At 38.4% G+C, this 22,776-nt stretch overlaps 1 protein-coding gene across 2 annotated transcripts in view; it reads right to left on the bottom strand.

Moving 5' to 3' along the window:
- Positions 1–22,776, bottom strand: part of ITGA1 (integrin subunit alpha 1) — a 152,864-nt gene that overhangs the window by 66,291 nt on the left and 63,797 nt on the right. For both annotated transcript variants that reach the window (XM_032471957.1, XM_006185916.3), the window contains 5 exons: positions 21,736–21,848; positions 19,252–19,340; positions 19,023–19,134; positions 18,291–18,418; positions 3,484–3,632 (listed from right to left, as the gene is read on the bottom strand). In XM_032471957.1, the coding sequence (XP_032327848.1) occupies positions 3,484–3,632; positions 18,291–18,418; positions 19,023–19,134; positions 19,252–19,340; positions 21,736–21,848 (591 nt within the window). The remainder of the gene's footprint in view (positions 1–3,483; positions 3,633–18,290; positions 18,419–19,022; positions 19,135–19,251; positions 19,341–21,735; positions 21,849–22,776) is intronic.

Raw genomic sequence — 22,776 nt, 5'->3', positions numbered from 1 at the left:
TTAGGCAAAGTGATAAACAGCATGAAGACGCTGCCAACTCCAGGTAGCCCACTGCTTTCCCTCCGGGATCACGCCCACTGTTCAAGTTGGGAGGCATGGCGCTTGCTATTTGTAATAGCTGAAGATTTACTCCAGATGATGGAGAGGTTACTGTTTGGCTAATCACTATCTATTCCAGAAACAAAAGGCAGCAGCCTGTCATTCTTTGGAAAACTTCAACAGGGTCGGGGAGTGACTGGAGCATAAGTCAGATTGAGAGAAGTTCAGATTTTTAATCTTTTCCCAGCCACTCCTTTCTCTGTAAACACTCCTTTCCTTGCTCCACAGGTCTCCTCTTCTGCTTTAGTCCTCACTTCCCCTACACCTACTCTGACATTCGTAGAACAGCTTGGAAATCCTCTGAGCTGCAGAGGGGGTGTGGGAGAAAACAGAATATTTGTATGCTGGGATATGGGGCAAAAATTCAGACATAGGGATGAAAGACTGCAGATGGCAGTGGTCTGAGTCAGTGACAGAGCAGGGCGATATGGGGCAAGGAGGGTCAGGGTAGCTATGAAAAGTTTGGTCTGAATAAGGTTTTAGGACACAGGCTGCTGGGGGTGGGTGGGAGGAGGGGGCATGGACAAATGCTAGAAACTAATGTCAAAGAATGGAATTTTGATTTAATTCAATAAGCATTTATGGAAAGAAGTAGAAGATAGGGGAAACTGACAACTGTTTGTTTCATGCCTTTTACACAGACACACAGACACACACACTCACACACACACACACTCACACACAAACACACACACACACAGAGGCACCCTTTCCCTCTTTTTATTATTTTCTTTCACTCAACTCACTTTTCTCTCTAGAGTCTTGGAAAGGAAGAGTACTTTTCACTTAGGACTGAAACAATGAATGGATTTCATATAATATTTTTTAGATTTTGGTATAAGATGTAGCAATCATTGTACAGAATAGTCCATTTACAAATTTTACTTTGGTCATAAGGACAAACAGCTGCAGTTTGGAATCTACCGAAGAAACAGCTCTCTTTAATCTTCCAGCAGTTTGTCACAGAACACGTTAGTTCTACGGCAGATACACAGTAAATGCAGAAAAGTGGGTACTTTGTGAGGGAGAGAGGATCCTGGTGATTGAGCAAAGAGATTTCATCTGTGTTTATTTTTTCCTTTAAAAGGACTTACAGCAAATACGACAAGATGTTAAGAATTGTTGATTCTGTTTGATGCGTACATAGGATTTTGTTGTACTGTTTTTCTGTATTTTCAAATTTTTGTAAAACTTGCAAAAGAAAAAAGACTATTTTAAAAAATACCGATCACTAGGAAACTGTGTATCTCTGCCCTCTACAGTATACATACAGATTTTCTGACTGCTTGATATGCACAAAGATGAAAATAGATGTTAAAGGGCTAGTCTTTAAATGAAGTTCAGACAAGGAGATTCGATCCTTTTTACAGTTCTAATTCCTTAGAGGACCACCAAAACTTTCTAATGCCCTTGAAGATCAAGGCCATAACTGAATGGATATTAGCTGAAGGGGAGATTAAAAGACCTTCCTTAAAGAAAGTCCGGTAGCTTTGAAACCAGGGCTGGCTGTATATGAATAGCATTGGCAGAACTCTTGAGTATATACTTTCTGTTTCAAATATCTTCAGCAAATTGCCCTTGATCCCCAATTACCACCAATCAGTATTCTTTCTTTAAATGAAGCATTGACCTCTCTGCCTGCTTTTAAATATTAACATATCCCAGGAAAATCCCTTCCTTTGGGACAGGAGAATCCAGGCCTTACGGTTCAACACTTGTGAACCTATTGAAATGAAAGGAAATTTGGGATAAGGGGACACAAAAATGTTTTGAACTGGGAGACACTGAAAATGGAAGTATAGGATTCTAAAAAATTAGATATATTGTTTGCAACTGGCCTTGCCTGAAAGGAATAAAGAACAAGTGAAAATAAACTTAGACATGAAAAACTAATATACAAGAAGGGTACTTAGTAGTCATATTATGGAGTTTTATTTATATACAAAACGCCATAAACTCTGTCCTACAGCCAGACCCTCTGTGAACCACATAGGCAGAAACCATATACGGACGTGGTGTTTAGAGTGGTAATTACGCAGGAGCAAAAGCAGCCAGAACATTTCTTCAGTTAGTTTTCAAAGATGAATATTCATCCTTAAGCAGTTGCCTTGGAAAACGCACAGCTCCCTATATACTCGGACCTTTCAAAGAACATTTTGATTTCCTTTGAATGTGCGGTCACCTTCAGTCAATTATTTAAGCATGTGCCTTCAGCACACCTGAACACGTGCCCTTTTGTGCATGCAAACTGGTGATCCTATTGGCTGGTGAATGTAAAATTACCCCATCTGTTTGTGGTTATTTTCTCATGGGCCCCATATAACTAGAACCACATGCTTTTCTAACATTTATGAGTCTAAAGCTGCACGTGAAATTTTAAAATTTTGAAAATCCAACCCATCCTTTCAAGTATCCGTATTAACTAATTTAGCCCCCTTAAAACACTGATCTTAGCAGGCAGGCAAAGTGAGAGCATGGGAATTAGCTCTTCAGAATCAGGTGAGAGTCCAGAAGTTGAAGGCACTTAACAGAAGGATCCTTGACATTAGTCAAACTGCTTATCAGATTTCCTGTGATTTTGGTATTATTTAGTTTTTGTTCAGAAGTTTTCATGATGATTAAGGGGAGAAACAGCAAGAGTTAAGCGCTGAATGAGATCAGAAAAAATACAGAAAAGAGAATGTTCTACATTGTTGAAAAAAAAAAAGGCACAGTCCTGTAGGTTCTTACAGAATGAAGTTCAACCACAAGGTGGATTATACTCTATGAAGGAGACTGCAGAAGGAAGGAAGGAAGGGATGTGAATTAGAGGGAATCTGGAGAAAGTAAGGAAGAAAGAGAGAGTGCACAAATGATGAAATCCTTTCCACCTCTTTCAATCTTTTCACTGAAAATGATTTCAAATAGTACAACATTTGATTTACCCTCTTAAAAATTCTTATTTGAGGGCTTCAGTAACCCTAAATCTGTAAGATGCTGTGAAATTATAGACATATTAGGATATAAATATATATTGAGTAGAAGTGGACTAATTTTAATCCATTTTTAAAAATTGAGATTCCTTGAAGCCGAAAACAAAGAATAAAGGGAAAATATAATATTATGTCTTGGTACCCAGGAACGTGATGCAGTAGACTACAGTGATTTCTTGGACTGATTCTCCATCAATCAAAGCCTTGGAATAAGAGGAAAGATAAGGAGAGCGGTGAGATTGTTAATATAGAAAAACTTGATCTTATAACTATCAGCTGATCAGCTGAATTTAGTTTTAAAGATGGCTTTAAATATTGCTAAGGTAACTGTTCAGTTAATACTCCAAAGGGCTAGATCATAAGTGGTTAGTTTTGCACAGTCTTTTACCCTGGTTTATTTTTATCCACATACCTGGCTGTGTCTATTCCAAGGGCTGTCATGGTCTGGCGGCCACCTCTCTGGACTATTTTATTTGCGGCAACAAGCACCTCTTCCGTCGATGAGTATTTATTGAGGTTGAACTCATGGGTTACGTTTTCTCCATACTGTACGATTCCAACCTGAAACACCAAACCACTGTGAGTTATCCACCTCGCAATCTTCCCTGTTTCAATTTTCTTTAGTTGAAACATGCAGATCAGATGTAATAATACATTTTAGTCTTTCAGGCAAGTTTAAAACTCTATCAGGGCACAAATCTTTCTACGACAGCAGTGATCACTGCCATTTACACAAGTGAGAGTGCTGTTATTAAACTTCACATGATTGGTTTATCTCTTCAACTGTTTTTACTGAATGACTCTTGTAGGCTTGGGGTGAGGGTGGCGGTTAGAACATGAAACACACTGACGTGGCCTCTGCCTTCATGGAGCTTCTACACTAGAGGAGAAGGGAGATTAAACACAAAATCATTCAAACACATGTTCAATTGCAAACTGTGCAAAGGGCTGTAACAGAAAAGCTATTATTAGCAAGTATAAGCTAGGAGCCGAATTTTAAATGGGGGCTAAGGGAAGGCCTTTCAAAAGTTGTACTTACAGACTCACAGACATAGAAAACAAACTTATAGTTAACAGGGAGGGTGGAAAAGGATAAACTGGGAGTTCGAGATTTGCATATATATATATATATATATATATATAACATATCGAGATTTGCAGATATATGTATATCTGCAGATTATATTATATATGTAATATAATATATATAAAACAGATAAACAACAAGTTCATACTGTATAGCACAGGGAACTATATTCACTATCTTATAGTAACTTATGGTGAAAAAGAATATGAAAACAAATATATGTATGTTCCCATATGACTGAATCACTATGCTGTGCACCAGAAATTGACACAACATTGTAAACTGACTATACTCCAATAAAAATACACACACACACACACACACACACACACACACACACACACACAAAGATATGGCTGGGAGGGTGGTGGCTGACAGGGAGGATATGGTCCACACAAAGGGAATGGTGCCTGTGAGGAAGCTGAGATGTGAAAGAGGCAGGTGCTCTAGGAACAGAAAGGCCAGTGAGCCTGGACCCGCTGGGACAGGACAGTGGAGCAAGATGAAGCTAGACTAACAAGCAGGGGTATGTCTGGCATGGACACACACTTGCTTCGTGCTTTCTGTAGCTCAGCTGTCACGTCACTTCTCCTGAGTCAGTTTTCGTTTTCCTTGCTCTCTGTCTTCCCTCTCTTACTTCCATTCTCCTTTCATTCCTTCTTTTCCACAGGTTGGGTAACACTGGCAGCCAACTGCAGAGCCCCCATGAAGTAAAATGATTTGGAAGGTGAAGTGCCCCAGATTCGATTTCCTTTACTCTGTACCCGCACCCACCCCATGCCCATTTTTCTGCACCCTCCTTGGATGGCTGATGTGAACCAATAAACTAATTTGTATCAAGAATTATGCCTGAAGTTACTTGTTGTTTAAACTTCCTATCCCAAAATAAGGGACTCAAAAGAATTCCTTACCCAAAGGAAGGTCTTTTTAATGTAGGAATTCTAGACATTTCATTTCTTGGGTAGGGAAAGTAATTTGAGATAGGGCTGCCTTCCTTCCGAGGCAATTGTCTGGTCTGCTCATTAGTTAAGTTGCAGTTGTACAGCCAATCCTATTTCCAAGTCTGATCCTATTTCCAAATGACACAAAGGATCTGTATCTACCTTATAGCCTCCCCTGGTCTCACTGTTGTCAGAAATCTTTAGGCTTAAATCTTTGTCTGATTTAGAGATATATTCCACAGCTAGGTCTTTTTGGAAACCAAAGCATACTCTGGCACTTGCAGAAACAAATAAGAGAACCCCCAATTAAACATAATCTTTATCACTTCCAAGCTACCTTCTGGAGTATACTAGACATCTTGGAGCAATTATGCCACCATCCACGCCTGAATAAGACTATTATCCTATATTTTTACTGCTGTTTTCAGCTTTCTCTCCTAATTTATTCAAATTACAGTAACAGGAATTAGTACTACATTTTATAAATGAGGAAACTGAGTTTAAAAAACTCACTTCCCATAATGAAGGGGCAGAAGGGGGTCTAGTCTAGGGTGTGTATCCTTCATCTCTCTACTTCCTCTCAACAAAGACTTACCTCCCCCAGGCCCCCTCATTTTCTGTTTTTATTCTTCTTTTTCTAGTCATATTTTGTTTTTAGGTGCTTGTGTTAAATCTTTATAGATGTAAACTCACTTGTTTCAGCATATAGAGTTATGTTCCCACGTCAGTCCTCTCTTTTATTTTTTAATTTAAAATTTTTTCTTTTTTTTTTTTAAACTGAAGCATAACTGACTTCCCCATTTTCAAATCACCTCACCTTGATAGCTTGTGCTAAATTCAGGTAGCTAGGTAGTTAATAACAGAGATACATTAGAAAATATGACCAAACAAACAAATAGATTATATTTTTTAAAAAAGAAATGGAATTTCTGTAAGGAATGAATCCTTCCTTCCAGTCGCTTAGTCAGATATAAGATAAATAAGAAATAACTAGGTAATATATGTAAGTGTAAGATAAGGCTCCCCCACAAGCCAAATAAACACGAAATCTACTCTACTCACGTCCAGGTTGGCCTTGCCCTTCTAAGAACATACCTTTCACCTGATATCTGTCACCATCTGTCCCAAGACCATGTGCTGTTCTAATTGGAATGAATTACTAGCATCTGCCATGAGCCCAGTTCTGGTTACTCCCTGACATAACTAAATCTTATGCACAGTTACTTATTACTCTCTGACGAGATTTAAAATTCTCTTCCCAATGACCCTAACAGATTTTAATTAGTAATCCAGGGAGACACTGAATAATTATTAAGGGAAACCATGTAGGCTTGACATTCTCTTTGTATATATAAATTTTCAATGTAAATAAAAGAAAAATATTTTTTTACTTAGATAATCATTATGCCTAATTTATGGTGCCAGGGTGAATAAATGTTGCTGTGGAGGTTAATTGCTCATCCATTCAGAACGACTAACAGAGCTGGTTTTGTTTTTATTTCCCTTTGTTTATATTTGATTAAGCAGGAGGCTAAAGAACTTTGAAAACTGTCACTCCTGTCATTATTCTTGGGCATGTTACTACTTGGACAAATCTATGGAACACCCTGGTCTCTCATTTCTTTGACTTTCTCGACTTTAGTCATCTTTTCCTCTAGCTCACCTATGCTACCCGCTCCCAAGGTCTTAGCCTTGACCTTGTCATCTGGAAAAATTGTAGCACCTCAAACTCAAGGTCAAATGTTCTTCTCTCTGACCATAACTTCGGCTCATTTACCTAGTGTATCTAATTCATCAATCCCTCGACTACATTAAGATTACCAATTAATTCATAGATCTTACCTTCTTGTTTTTTGTACCCGGTCTAGATTCCGTGATCCATCACCATAATCATTTACTTGCAAACATTTAACTCCTTTAATCTTGTTCCCCTCCATCAACTAACTTGGCTAAATTCCAACTGTTGTTATATCCAAATAATTGTAACTCTGTGATACTAAATGTTGGTAGGCAAAAATCACATACCTTGTAGACTGGTCTCACTTTAAAGTTCTGACCATGAATCTCACACGCAGTTGCCCATAGCACTGCCCAGCAATCCTACTACTTTTTTACTAATGAGTGTATTGCTCCCATTTATTGAGTTCAATCACATTCTAGTTATAAGTTGTTACCTCCTCAGGAAAAACAGTCAGTATCATTTATACATGGGGAGGCATTCATGTGAGAAGAGATGGAAGCCACACCGACTAAATAAGGCTGCTCTGTGATTCATGTTTTACATTTACAACACACTTTCCACGTATAGGACATACTATGAACTACTGGATTATCTGGGTAAATTATCTTCACACCAGGAATAGCAGAAAATATAACCCCTTGGTCAGAGATCAGTGCTTTATATCCATTATATCTATCTATCTACCTATCTACCTAGCTACCTACCTACCTACCTAATTACCTACTTAACATATATCTCACCTCTGTAAGCTTTTTCTTTGTAAATGTCAGGATATAAGAGGACTCATAACTGCCTGTTCCCTCACCCTTTCTGTACACTTTGCTTCTAGCAAGTCCACCTGAGACTTCCCTCTGATGGCTGTCCTGGGACTGCTAGAGCTGCTTTGCCTCCAGGGTTCAGAGTCAGAAGTACCTGGGAATTCTCTCCCTCCTCGCCCCTTGCCCTGCTCCATAGGCAACACCTGAGCTCAGGCAATGCAAGACCAGCCTCTTGACTTAACTTGGAGCCCCCTCTTCAGATCAGGCAGATGCCTTGACTTCACCTGAAGTCACACCCTTGCTTGTCCTCTGGGGCCGCTCTGTTTGGCTCTCACAAATCCCTCCCTATTTTCTTTTGGAAGCACTTTCTTCATAAATCATTCTCACTTGACTCCTCTCAGATTTTGCTTCTGGGGAACTGTATCTAAGGCAGCCATTACCTAGGCTTCTACATTCCTCCTTCAGCCTAGGCTAGACATCCTTGAACCTGGACCACGGAAATCACTTCTTTTTCCATTGCTGATCATCCTCCTTCCATTTCCACTTTCCTCAAATTCTTCCACATATTAATGTAGATTAGCTGTCTTTAAATTCTGCTTCTATCACGTCTTCCTCGTTAAAAAATCTCCAATAACTCTGCGTTGCCTCCATCAGTGACTTTGAAATATACTTTAAAAGAGAACTTTTATCCTAATTAAAATAGAAAGTAGATAAAACTTCCAGCTGCTTCTTGAAAGATTAGGCCTATAGGTTAAAAATCATCCCCCGCTCTCCACCCCCCCACCCCCGTGACTTTCAGTCACTCAACAGTCTGGCCCTACCTTCTCTACTCCTCCTCCTCTTCCGGACTCCCCAACATGAACTCTGCCCAGACCAAATATCCTTCTTTTTCCCTCCAACTAAGCCAAATGCCACCCATTTGGTAAGATTCAGCTCAAGTCCCACTTTCTCTGCAAAACTCTCCCCACCTAGTTGCCAACATGGCCCGTACTGAGCTTTCTGGTCTCTAAACTCTTAGCAAACTTGTCTCCTGTGAGCACTGCCATCTTCTCAGTTTGTATACCATTTCTTTGTCTCTCAACGACATTATAAGTTCGAAAGGGGCAAGCAAGGGTAAAGAGCACGGCCTACATCATAGCTTTTGGTATTTTCTTATCCTTTATCGCTGTTTTGCTTTGCTCACAGCTGACCCGCAAACATTCTTACTAGATGACTGTAACACTTCACATAAGCAACTAGAAAACTGAGATAGTGGAGAAATAATGATAAGCAGAAAAAGAGATACCAAGAAGTGTGGGAAATTAGAAGAGCGGGTGGTGGGAACTCAAATCTCAGGAAGACGACATTCAGTGTAGGTCCCTGGCTGACAGCGAGGTGCATATTTCCCCAGGAACTGGACAGAAAAAGGCCTGCTGTGTGTTCCCCAGAAAAGGGTGCCATTTATTAATTTTAATCACAGGGAAATGATCAAATCACAAAACATACATAACCCTTTGCTGAGTACTGGTGAGACTCAGTTTTTAATAGAAATAGTTTCAGTCCCAGCTTTGTTCATAATTTAAGGCAGGTGAAACAGATTTGTACTCACATAATGTGTATATATGCACATACGATGGAGTCAAATAAGCATGAGAATTAAATGACAAGATAAAAAGTGATGAACACACATGGTGAGAAAGCAGGAGAGGATCTCGAGCAAGCTGACTGTCTCACGCTGATGGGCCTCGTGGAGGAAGGAGGCTCCAGCTTCCTGAATGATACCCAGGGAAAGAGCAGACGGCAGGTTATGAAGGTAGAATGGGAGAAAGCAAAGCAGTCTTGAGCCTGGGAAATCAGTCAAGGATCATCATTAAAGACATTTACATCAAATTTCAGACATTGAGACAAGACAAACAACCAACAATCATTGTATTTGACTTGAAGCTGCCAACTGCTTTGGAATGGTTCAAAACCTAGAGGGTGGACTTAAGTAGAGAGCTGGTGAGGAGCAGTGAAGTTGGAAAGATTCTAGGCATTTCTGCTGAATAGAAAAAAAAAAAAGCAGAGAAGGCAGCTAAAAGGAACAACTGGTTCAGATATGGGCTTTCCTTAAGGGAGAATGGAGAGAGTACCTTCTGGCATCAGTAAAAGAGTGGATGAAGATGTTACTGTAAACTCTTATTCAGGTGGGATAAGTCACATGTAGAAGGAACAATTAGTTTTCAGGGACAACTGTGAGGGATACGTTTACCCCCTGGGGAGACGCAGTTTAAATGCCTTGGTTAAGTAGTTGTAACTTTAGTCTAAGGCCAAAGAGAACTAAGAGCTGACTTACATTATCTCCTAAACCAGGCACACAGCTGACTGAGGATTCTGTTACGTGAACAAGAGGTTTGTAACACTTAGAACCTCCTACCTAAACATCAAATTTACACTTTTGTCTCAGCTAAGCCCCAAACTAATATTCCCCTATCCCTTTTCCAGGGAATACTAACTTTCTAAGTTACTAGGTATGATTTTTTAAACAAGAGTCCGAAGTCAAATAATCTTGGAAAACAATGATTAACACAAAATTAAATGTATCTTTTCAGCAGGACCCCCTGTCTCTCTGTCTATGTCTGTCTGTCTCCCTCTCCTGTTTATATTAAGTAAAAAACGCCACAAATTTCAAATGGTGCAAAGGAGCAAGGCTTTTACTCCTGTCCCCAGTAGCTCTACTCTGACTCATACGCAAATTCTTTTGAAAGTGCTCCCAGAGTCTTTAATATGAAAACATGCATTGTGCATCATGAATTGGAAGACGGGATGTATTTTATTCTTTTTTAAGGGAATGTATATTTTTTTGCGAGGAACTTATTTAATATGTAGCTATAGCTTGGAAAACATTATTTTATTCTACTATTAAGAGTTACCTACTTGTAATGATCAATTAAATCTGTTTCATCCACCCTTGTTATATTTATGTCCCACCATCATGCATTGTTAGCTATCCCAACATAAGATTTTAGCCCATTTCTAAATTGGGAGTTTTTTGGGATTAGGGACAAAGCATTGGGATTAGGGACATTGCTGTGACACCTGACATAATACTTGATCAATAAGATACTTCATAAATATCTGCTGAATTAAAGTGAATTAATCATCCAAATGGCTTCCTTTCTTTTGTGGGTTGAGAAGAGGAGGAAAGTGAATGTGACCATGGAAGGAATGGCTGGTAAAAATTGCAAAAAGCACTCATCTTTTTTCCTTATAAAACAGAATGACAAGAGAGTTTGAGAAAGAGAAGTGTTAAAATAGCTATTAAGTATATTGCAGCAAAGAGTTAAGAGGGAATAGAATCGTTTCTTCAGTTGGAATTATATTATGACCTTGTATTGTTAAGTCAGAATTATAACACCAGCAACTGAATTTTAATGCCCAGCATGAGCTAAGTTTCTGGGCTTTCACTCAACAATTAACATGACCAGATCCATGGCTTCTTAGGGGAGAAATGACAGGGAATCACAATAAAGTTTTCTGTGTATCTGTTAAGATGCACGATACTTGCCTGATAAGAGCTCAGGCTTTGTGTCTGACCATTTTATGTTTCCTTTTACCAAACTAGGGGTACAAGAGTCCTGCCCTACAATATGCTTCTACCGTAGCTAAGTGAGGGTATGATGTGATGGTAATACAGGCTGTAATCCTGTAATCCAATTTAACTGTCCACATAAACCGTTTTGAGGCTATATTGGCTGAAACCTGGCTTAACCTTTGTTACTATGGAGAGGGACATGAGCAGGACTGATTCACAGGGAGATGAAATGAGTCCTCAGAAACAAAAATAAGGTTGGTAGATGATAGATGTAGATCCTAGGAAAAGGATGTCTTCAGTTGACCTCTTGCTTGATGGAAGATGCCACGATGAAACTGATCCATGCTCAAAAATGCAAGGCTAGGAGGTGTTAAAGTTTTGTGGAGAAGGGGGAAGACAATGGGAGAAATCAGGACTAGAGGTGAATGGGGCCAGATGTGTTGAACACCTGCAAAGAAAAGCCTGAAACACAATATAAAGGGGGTGTTGAGGTGTGGTCTCCCACAAGTGAGTCCCTCCTAGCTCAATGGCTTCATGAAGCAGAGTGAGACATGGTGGTCACTACAATAATGATGTTTAACACAAAGAGAAATACAAGATTCCAGGAATTACATTTCTCCAACATAAATGACTTGCCTCTTATGTGCTAGGCAGCACAGGAAACTCTGAACAGTAATCCATAGATAAAAAGATTAAGGCACAACGCTGTCATGGTGGAACTCACAGTCCCCTAGGAGGGACGGACGCAAAAAGCATCAGTAGAGTGATGAGCAGTGGATGAAGGGTATGCAAATGCTATGGGAACATGAGAGGGAAAGGGATTTTCCTTTGGAAGCATGGGTGGAACAACCATAGAAAATGACAGAGCAAGTGACATTTGTACTGAGTCTCAGAAGCTGGCCTGGCACATGGGACCTGGGGTGCAGAAGAGCATTCCAGGCAGAGCGAATCACCTGAGCACAGAACTATGTATTCAGGGAAGGCCAGGCCAGGTGTGGCTGCAGGGCAAGAAGAGAGGCGGGCAGGAGGAAGTGGAATGACAGGGACTAGGTGATAGATGTCTTACAGTTCACTGGAGAGCTTGGATATTATTCAGCAGGTAAGGATGGAAGAATTTTTATCCAGGGAAATGCCAGGATCTGAACTTTCCATTGGAAAAGTAACTCAGATGACGGATGGATGGAGGTGGAGGACCACAGAGACTGGGAGACTAGCCAGCGAGAAGATTCACCTGGTTCACAGCACTGTGTTCAGAAACTATAGTCTGTTTGACAAGGATATGGCTGCACGCCTCGGACAGGCTTCTTTTCAGACTTCAAAACAATGAATCAGCCCTCATATTTCAGGCTCCTAGGAAAACGGCCATAAAATGTGTAGTAAAGGAAAGATAAATAATATTCCTAAAATTTAATTAATTTCTCTCTTTCGTTTTGCCTGGTTTAATGTTATGTCACACTCTTGATGGGAACAATCTAGACATTGTTCCATTAGTATATTTCACTTTTATATCAAGCCTCACAATTTACTGGTTTTATTTAGGGTAATGCACTCGTATTTGGCATATTTATACCATCCTCATTTATTATTAAAAGCAACGTTATGTTTAGGTATTGAGGATCAATAAGACCTTCATAATGTTTATACCATCATATCTTTTATGGCGAGCTCAGAGTGTTTCAGGTTTGTTTTTATAGGTGATTTTTTAAAAAGCAATTTTATAGCCTTTACTCTGTCTTGGGTAAAAAATTGGTTTACAAAAGTTCCTTGACTGTTTGCAAAAGTCTTAATAGGACCACACAGAAACATGGGAGAAATTTTGAGTAGCTATTTAGAGTCGATGTTTTTATCACTTACATTATTGCATTCCCCTAATGATGTATACTAATTGTCATATGGAAACTTTAATGCAAGTTTTAAAATTTGTCCTTCCTTCCTTCCTTCTTCCTTCCTTTTTTTTTTTGTGAGGGTGACAGTTTCTTCTGGAACTGTTTCATATCTTTGAGACTGCCTTTCAATACTCGCGATTACTAAATGACAAATCTATGACAGCAGAGAGTAGGCCATCATATTCGATCTTTACCCGCTGTACCAAGTGAATTAATTAATATAACAAACAGGAACACACGAGGTATAATTAGATGTAAATATTGTTTGGCCTATTATCCCTTTAAAACTTCTTTAGGGTGAAATTCTTCTACTCTCTCTGGATGGAAAGATAAATGTCTTACGGCTTTTCTTATTCTTAGTTTTAAAATGTCTTTTTAAAAAGCCCTCTTTTTTCTTTAGGTTGTACCATGTGAAATTGCTCTATTTGTAGGTCAAAAAACGATCAAACAATTTCATATAGTTCAACCTAAATTCAAACAAACTCAACAAGACAAAACATCAAAGTTGATTTGTAGTTAAACCCTCTCTCCTCCCCCTAGTAAGACTTACGGGAGGTGAGAGCATGTAGCTGAGGAAGGATCATGACTGGCTGTTAACTATAATTTCTGACCATGCCAGCGTCTGAGGCAGGGAAGATAAATAAAGAGTATAGAAATGCTTTCCTGACCAGTGCTGTCCTAAGTTGGATCAGGTGCAAACAGCTCTGGACTTTCTGGTGGGCTCTTTGGAGATCTCCCTGCACCTGTATCTTTGCCCGAGTGAATGCATTTCACTACGTGGTCCTTAGGACTCAGGATATCATTGGCTTTTCTGTGCAGAGGCCTTTACTCACTTCCAAGAGATTCTATAGGCAGGACCTAACAGATCTGCATGATGATCCATGGGAGACACATACATTCTTCATATTGACAACCCTGGGAGTGAGGCCAGTCCGAGTGCTCTGACGCACCTGTCAGCAGCCAGACGGCTATCTTTCCCTTTAGATACTTCAGACAGGAGTTAGGCACTTGTCAACTGTGTGTCCTAACTTTCATAGACACACCCCACACTCACTGTATGATCCCACTGAAGCCTTCTTCACTAGACTTTTTCTACAGAGAAATCCGCTTTATGAATTCTCTCAACTCTGCTCTTAATGCCTTTACATCCTTGATATAGGTGAGGAGTCTAAGAGCCCTCCACCCAGAGCTTAACTTTCCATCTGTGCAACTTCTCCTGGGTGGTATCCCTCGAAATTCATTTTTAAACCTGCCCCTTTCAGGAATGAAGAGGTAGAGAGGATAATTAAGGGGGAGGAAACATTCCAGAGGCTAATCCTGCCAATTTTAGGGCAGGATTGGGTGCTTCAGTTGAAAACAAACAAAACCAAAAGACAAAAAAAGAAAAAAACTTATTTAAATTATGTTAGCAACCAATCAGGGAAAAAAATGATTGTTAAAACAAATGGTCTGTTTTAGAGAGAATTACTGTAAGACCACATGAAAGAAAAGCAGACTTTTTAGTACACATTTCTTTGAAGTAGAAGCAACTTTCCAAATTTCTATGAATGAATTTCTTTTCTGACTCCACTGAAAGAAGTCCAAACTTAAAGGGCATTTAAATGTGTTATACTTAAAACCCTATTAAATACAGTTTGGCAAAAGTGATAGCTTAGTAAATGTCCTTCTCAATCCCTTTTGTTTAGAGAATTACTTACAAAACTAGTCATTAATCCAACTTAAGCCAAAATAGAAAAAGATTAGAAATTACTACAGTATAAACACTAAAGCCAAACATATAAGTAATATACTTAAAAGAATACTAAAATGTCAGTTATAGAAAAAAGTCTCATTAAATGTCCACCTATCAGAGAAAAATTCAAAAATGCACTCATTCATAACAGGTGCTCATTAAAGGCCCATTATGTCACAGCAAAGCACTGTGCTGGCCACGGATATGGATAAAAAAGATAACATAAACTCTTCAGTCTTAAGGTTCTTGTAATCCGGAGGATGCAGTAAGCACAATCTCACACACACACACACACACACACACACACACACACACACACATATCACTATAATAATGCATGAGTCCACTGTTTCTCAAACTTTGACCTGTTTAAGACTCATGTGGATTTGCTTACTTAAAATGCTGCTCTATAGTCCCATCCTCAGAGATTCTGATTCTGAAAGTCTGGGTACAGTCCGAGTACCCTTGGAATTCAGGAGCAGAAATTCCATGAGCCCCATTTGCAGAAACACTGCATTATACAGAAGCTCCATGAAGGCAGAGGCCACTGTCTGTCTTGTTCTCCACAATTATCCAAGCCCTCGCACATAGCCCAGTATGTAGTAAACCCTCAGGAAAAGACATCTGAATAAATGAACGAATGAGTCTAGCTAAGCTCCACTAAAAATGATACGAGCAAACTGTGACATAAAAACTCAGCAACTTAAGCAGCTCCCCTCTCTCTTTAGGAAGCGGGTTCCCTTAGGTGAAGTCAGCCATTGCTAGAAATGACTCAGTGCACAGGGTTGCATTCTGAACTCATCCTCTCTGTGGAACGGGGACCGGGAGCCAAAAAACCTGACCTGACTCTTCTCAGAGTTTGTGTCCCTCCCATTCACTGGTAGCATCTGGACCCCAAAGGCTGGCCCCTGTTCCTCTGAATAGAGTCACTGTTTCCTCCAAGAAAGACATATAACTCCACGAAGCCTACTCTGGCAGGCTGGAATTCTGCTGGTGCTGGACAGAATAGCTCCTCTATTGGGATTCTCACTACTGAAACATAAAATTAATTATAGTTCTAATAGATGGAAACATCAACACTGCAGCAGAATGAATGGAGCAAATAAGCAATTGATTCTCATCTATTTCTTTACAAAACTGAGTCACTGGCACAGATTTGCACTGAAGCAATGATTATTACTTTAAAGTAACCTGGTAGATTTTCCTCAGAAAGTTGTGGAGCAACTTCAAACATGTAACAGCTACATTAATTTCAAAAATAGCTACCCGTAAATTAATTTTTATAGTAAAATAGACGAATTTAAAAGTAAAATCAAATATTTAGATGACTAAAAATATTGCAAATTTAAAAATATTCCAAGACTATCGTTAGCTTTGGAAAGAAAGGACTGGATAAGAAGGTAAGATGAGGTGGATAAAACAGGTGAAAGGGAGACACACATCGTGGTAAGGGAGGGGAGAGCTGTGACCAGCCGTTTGATCTCAGGTATGTCAGTGCAGGCAATGGAGGGCCAAGAGGCCTGGCCTGCTTCCATCCAGGGGGCTGGCCAAGGGAGGACAGGGACAAAGGACTAGAGACCACTGTTTAGGGACAGCAGATGGGACTGGCTCTGAAACTTTTGCAGAAGAGGTCTCAGAAAGGCAAGACGGCTGCACTGCAGTTGGAGAGCTGTGTGTCTGGGTCTGCCACAACAAGCAAGGGACCTTGAATAAGTCCCGTAGCTTCTTGTGTCCCCTCCATCAATTGAGATTTGGGGCTAAATGACCTTTCAGATTACTTCTAGCTCTAATTTTATGGCTCTGTGGAATCTTATTCCCTAGGAAAAGAAGGATAGGGGAAAGGAAGAAAGGAGGAAGGGAAAGAAGTCCTCAGAAGGGGAAAAACATGGACCAGAAAGAGGACAAGCTACAATTCTGAGCCTTCTTTTAAAGGATGCAGGCCACCGGACAGCCTATGGCAAGAAAAGAGGTAATATCCTCTCCAAACTTCCAGTACTTTACTTGGGATAAGAGGCTCACATCCAGGAAAATTAACATTTTGTGATGTGGAAAAGTCCATTTTCTTATAATAATTTTGCTCTGATTTCAAGAGGTTCTGTGCTGTCATGTAGGACAGACATAAAACCTCAACTAGCTCCCTAAAGAGATCTAATCTGCCTTGGAGTACAGTCGTATGACATTTCACTTTGAAGTTTGAATTCTAATTTGCAATCTTCTACTACCATCCTTTTACGAAAATGTAAGATACATATATATCATAAAATATGTTTTAAATATATATTATATAAATTGTATATTATGTATTTTAAATAAATATAAAGATAAAAATATACACACAGATACAAAAATATCAAAATATATAAACACAGATATGTATGTCTATATACATAGGCATGAATATACATAGATGTATGTATGTGTATACATAGATGGACATACACATACATACACCTATGTGTATATATATGTGTGTGTATTTATAGCCCAATTTCAATGTAGGTGTGACAAACATTAATGTGGTCAGACAACTTCTTCAGTGCCTCAGAAATTTTCCCAAGAGTAGAGCCCTCAGAGACAAAGGACAGAACACTGGACTGCGCGCGCAGCTGTAACGTCTCTGGTGCTCTCCTGAAGTCCGCAGGCTCTGTGACAGCCATTCTGACTCTGATGCCAGTGCTAATTCCTGCCCTCCAGGCACTGACCTCTCTTTCACATTTAATTTGCCTGTTATCCATTGTGTCTTCTCTACATTTTAAGCCATGCATCCATATAATGTTAATGAACATTAGATTGATTAAACCGAAATGCAGTGTCTACAGTGGAAGAGCCACGTGAGAAGTTTCATTTCATTTAGTGGCAAGAAAGGGGGATGTGTTAGAAATAGAGACTCCCGGGGAGGAAGAACTTCCCAATTATTCAACTTACTGCTGCTAAAGCCAGGATCATTTGCTTTTTACTTAAGGAAAGGAATTATTAAATATAGAGAAAAACAGACATTCAGGAGTATCTTATGGTCAAATCCTAATTTATCTGTACAATAGGAGAAAGGAGACTCCGATATCATGGGTTCTTTGGGATGTCCAATTAGTTTCTACAAATTCTGAAACGCTGCACTGAAAAAGTTGTCTGACCACCTTAATGTCTGTCACACCTACATTGAAATTGGACTATAAATACACACACGTATATATACACATAGGTGTACGTATGTGTATTACCAAAGGTAGCTACACTTGTTTTTATAATTAAGAATTAAATTATGATTTTATAGAGATCTATAGGGGATATTTTCAAAGAGCATTGGAAATGGCAGTTTTCACAGTAGTTTTCTATTTAGAAAAATAACACAGTCTGCCAGGAATGTGCCTTTCTTCAGGAATAAGAACAGGGATATAGAAGATAAAGTTCATCCTGAATTTTAGCTTTATTGATTAATTTATTTTCAGAATATTTTTCTTTATTAAAAAATCCATACATTTTAATCTTTAGGACAATGGAAATCAAAACATAGAGTCACATACCTGTGTCTGTTTAGGACCAATATCCATTCTTTCTAGAAGATCATTTAAAAAATCTGTAACACTTTCCCAGGGGTAAATACTGTTGGAACCATCCAGCACTATGACTATGTCCAGCTGAGTGCTGCATTCTGCAAGAGAAAGAGTTAACTGTGCGAGTTTGAAGTCTCTCTTTAGAGGTATATGAACTGTTTTCATGGCTGAAAGAAGCTCATTTTAAAGATGAGTTGATGTTCTACAGAGTGGACACATTACTTTTATAATCAGAAAAAAAAGTTCTATATTAAGTAAAGGTGATAAGAAATACTGTATTCAGTAACAATTGGTTTGGGATTAATATCAAGTAAAACCCATCTCTACTTAATTTTAATGAACGTTGTATGAGTTATCTCTGGAAATTTTCTCAGTATGACTTCTCTGTGAATTCTCATTCTGCGTATATTTCAAATGAGGTTACTTTTCCTGGAAGAAAATCATCCTTTAAATAAAAGCAATGTGACAGCTTTAGCTATGATGTTTAAACATGACTCTGTAAAGGTTATTTACACTAATATCAATTCCAAAAATAGTAGGGAGGTTTGGTTATATATTGGCAAAGCAAATACTTACCTAAGTTGGTAATGCTGGTAGCTGAGAAAATATTTCAAGCTTTTTGGTATGCTCCTGTGTATACATATGTCTCATTCATTGCTTATGCTTTTCAAACACTGTAAGAACATTGCATAAAATCCATACCTTGTACAGGGGCAATGGAGCTCACGACTTGAAATGTGGGGCTGACATCAGAACAGATTCCAGTTGTATAATGCACATGTCCACATCTATAGGCATATAAGGGCCCACATGCCTTTTAAAAATTAAAAAAAGTAAAACCATAAGATCAAAAATTATATAATAAATTTTATAAAGATTTATAATCATAGAATTCTTGGTTCATTAACTATGTTACTCTTTCTTTTCTTACCAGAAACCCTCCTTTTGGGTTGGTGACTAAAGTAGATCCAAATGTCATGTTCTCCTTTACTTCTGTGACATTGGGAATTGATGTATTAACTAAAAATAGAACAAACTTTTATAAGGGTGGAAAACAAAGTAAAATGAAGTGTCGTCTTATTAAAACATTCTGTTTGCTTTGCTCATACCATAGCACATTCTTTTGGTTCAACTAAAAAGTCTCCAAAGTATTATTAGGGAATATAATAAACAAATTAAGGCTGAAAACCTGGCTTTTGACTCAGAAACTTTGTCTGGATCACTGTCTCAAAGAGTTTTGCTGACCTGTAAAAGAATGCACAGCTATCAGGGCAATGAGAATGCAGGATAGCCTTTTGCATATTTTTTGCTACACATTAAAATATATAAAATGTTTAGTCTCATAATACTGTAGATATAAAGTAAACTTATACATTTACTTACATGATATGCGTACATGTTAGAAATGACCAATGGTGAAACATGATTTCTGAGAAGAACGAAAATGGAGAGAAGACCAGAAAAAGAAAACTCAAACACAAGATTTTGACGGTTAATTTCACCTTCATAGGGACATCATAAGAGTTACAAAGAAAACTGGGGCAAGATTAGAACAGCAGTCAGGAAGTTTAAACAAAAGAACACATGAAGGGACTACATTTGATATTACAAATAAGAATGTTGGGCCCTACAGCATGCCAACCTGGCAAAAAGAAGTTCCACTTCCTCACATTAAAAAAGAAAACAAAGATTGGACAGGAAAAGCAAAAGCTTCTGAAGTCTGCTTCGTGGAGCGTTAACATATCTGAAAGTGGCAAAACTCTAGTTCAAGAAAGATTTGTCTCCGTCTTCATGCCTAGAAATTTTTCTTACCATAAAATTACACATAGATACAAAGTGGGGAATGGAGACAGAGATTCCTGAACAGTCACAATGGCACCTTACTCTGATTAGAGATACCTGGGTTGACCAGGTTTATACCTGGGTTGACCCAGGGTGAGCATTCCTGGCACGTTAACAACTACAGTGGAAACCGCCCTCTTGTTCTTGATGCAGCTAAAATCTCCATGCTAATATTAAAGCTGTCTTCCAGTTTCCAGTAATGGAGGAGCAGCTCCTATCAGAACAACTCTTTTGCAAATAACAACTATAAACTCTGGGAAAGGGGGAAAAAGTATGTATGAAACAACCATCTGAAGGCACCAGAAACCAACAAAAAGCAGGCTGAAACTGGAGAGCAGTCTGTACTCGTAAGAAGAGATTAGCACTGGATGAGTTTCCTGTTTTTTCTGTTTGTTTGTCTGCCCCTAAGGGAAGGCCTGAGTCAGTGGCTAAACCCCAACTAGAACGCAGTTTTCCTGTCTGGAAGAAACAGAGAATGGGAAATGGGGCAGTGACAGCAATGCAGAGTGAAAGGGGGTATCTTGGAACATTGAGCTCCAAAGGGAGAGCTCAAATATGTACATATATGTTCTTCCCAAATATTTGAATGACCTGAACTGTGCATATGCAGGGCAAACTTCAAACAGCCCAGCTAAACATCATAAGAAATGAATAAATATTTTAACTGCTTTCCACGGCAGTTTGGAAATTGACTTCAGCCAAGTAAATTGCCTGCAAAAACAAAAAGTTAAGACTTTTTGAAGGCACGTTAACAGATTGAGAATCTCCACACTTCTAACTCAAGGGTTTAATCTAGGATACAATCCAAAATTACTAAACATAAGAAGAAACAGGAAAATGTAACCCAACCTAAGAGAAAGGGAATAAGTGGAAAGTGATGTTGAGATATTCCAGATGTTGGAATTATCAGGCAAAGATATTAAAGCAGCTATTATAACTATGCTCATGAATGTAAAGGAAAAATGTTCATGACAAACAAATAGGAAATTGAAACTGAAAAAAACCTGCAAAGGATGAGTCATTTCCATGGTTCTTAATATTTTAGAGAACACTGACAGGGTTCTAATTTCCAGAGAGTTCTAGTAGGAATTTTCTAGTCATGTTCTAACTACAGTGATATTTCCATCAAATATATATATAGCTTCAGTATAAATTTATCTTGTGCTAGTCTCTTTTTAAAAATTAAGTTTCTCTATTGCAATTCCTCTTGTACTATTCTCTTTGAAAAAAAAAACATTAAGGTAAATTTTGTGGAGGAAATGTGATGGATAGGTTTATTTGGAAAAGTTCTTTTATGTTACCACTGGCTTATAAAGGATTCTGAATAATCGAGGCAGTTACAAGTCATAAAACTAGGAAGACCTTCTAAATCTACAGATATCCTATGATGAATTTCTAAAGCACATGAAGGACAGAAGGAACCAAAACATCACTTTATGTAAACTTGAATGATAAGAACTGAAGAGGGTTTATAGATCACTTCCAATATTTTCTTGAGATGGTTGAAATTTACTTTCAGTGAGAATATCGGGCATAATTTAGGATCAGACTTTGACATTTTGACTTTACACACCTGGTAGATCCAACTTCATGCAAGGTGATGATTCTCCTCTCCCAACTGGACACTTATAGACATCTCCAGTCCTCTTCTTGGGTTGGCCAACTAAAGGAGAACCAATAAGCACCCTGGAAGTTAAATAACTCAATTAACATTTCTGAATAATGAGAGACATTTTATTTTAGTTACTTACGACTAGTTCTAAGACTGCTGACAGTAGTTCCCAGAGACATAATTAGATAGTCATCCTCAGTTAGTAATTTAATGTTTTCTAAAATAAGCAAAGTGTCTTCTCCAAATTGCAGATTGATTTAAATTAAAAAAAAAATAAAATGTGTAGGAGAGAGACCTGACAGTATTTTATTTTATTGTATTATATGTTACTTTAATATATTTTTTAAATTTGGAGACTGAAATCATAGTTATTGGTTAAACCTGCTGCTGTGTTAGTTACAACACACACGGAAGTGTAAATGACTTTTTCCCATGAGGAACTGATAATTTCACACAGAAGTTAGGAAATATAAACATTAAATCATAAAATTTAATATTAGTATATGTTAGTTTGTAAGCACTTAGAAAATAAGGAGAGTTACAAGACTCAGGTTAAAATCACTTACTGTCTTTCTGGGCAGAATTATAAAATCGCTCTAATAATAATTAATGAAAAAAATATATAGTCACAATTTATCTCAGTGCTAGCAAGCCATTTAACAAGGTTTCCTATGATATCTTCAGGAACACTTCAGGCTGAGTGTTAAGTTACTTGGGGGATCCACAGCTGCTAATTCACTGCTGTCTAAATACCTATATCCAAAGGCACTGATTGCTAGCCACCAAAGGACTCTAATTATGTACCATAAGACCCACTTGGGATTGGCTTAGCATCTATCTTTATTAATGACTTGAAAGAGCTATAGAAAGCTTAAAGGTACTTACCCATCAAGTAAATCAATATACCTATTTGGGCATTCAGAAGTGTCTTAACATTCTGAAACAAGAAACCTAAACTAAAGTTTAATAATAACCTATACAAATAACTTCACTTAACTGCAT

Source organism: Camelus ferus, chromosome 3 (genome assembly GCF_009834535.1).
Source record: "Camelus ferus isolate YT-003-E chromosome 3, BCGSAC_Cfer_1.0, whole genome shotgun sequence".
In the NCBI taxonomy this organism is placed as follows: domain Eukaryota; kingdom Metazoa; phylum Chordata; class Mammalia; order Artiodactyla; family Camelidae; genus Camelus; species Camelus ferus.
This window is presented reverse-complemented; position numbering and strand designations above follow the sequence as displayed.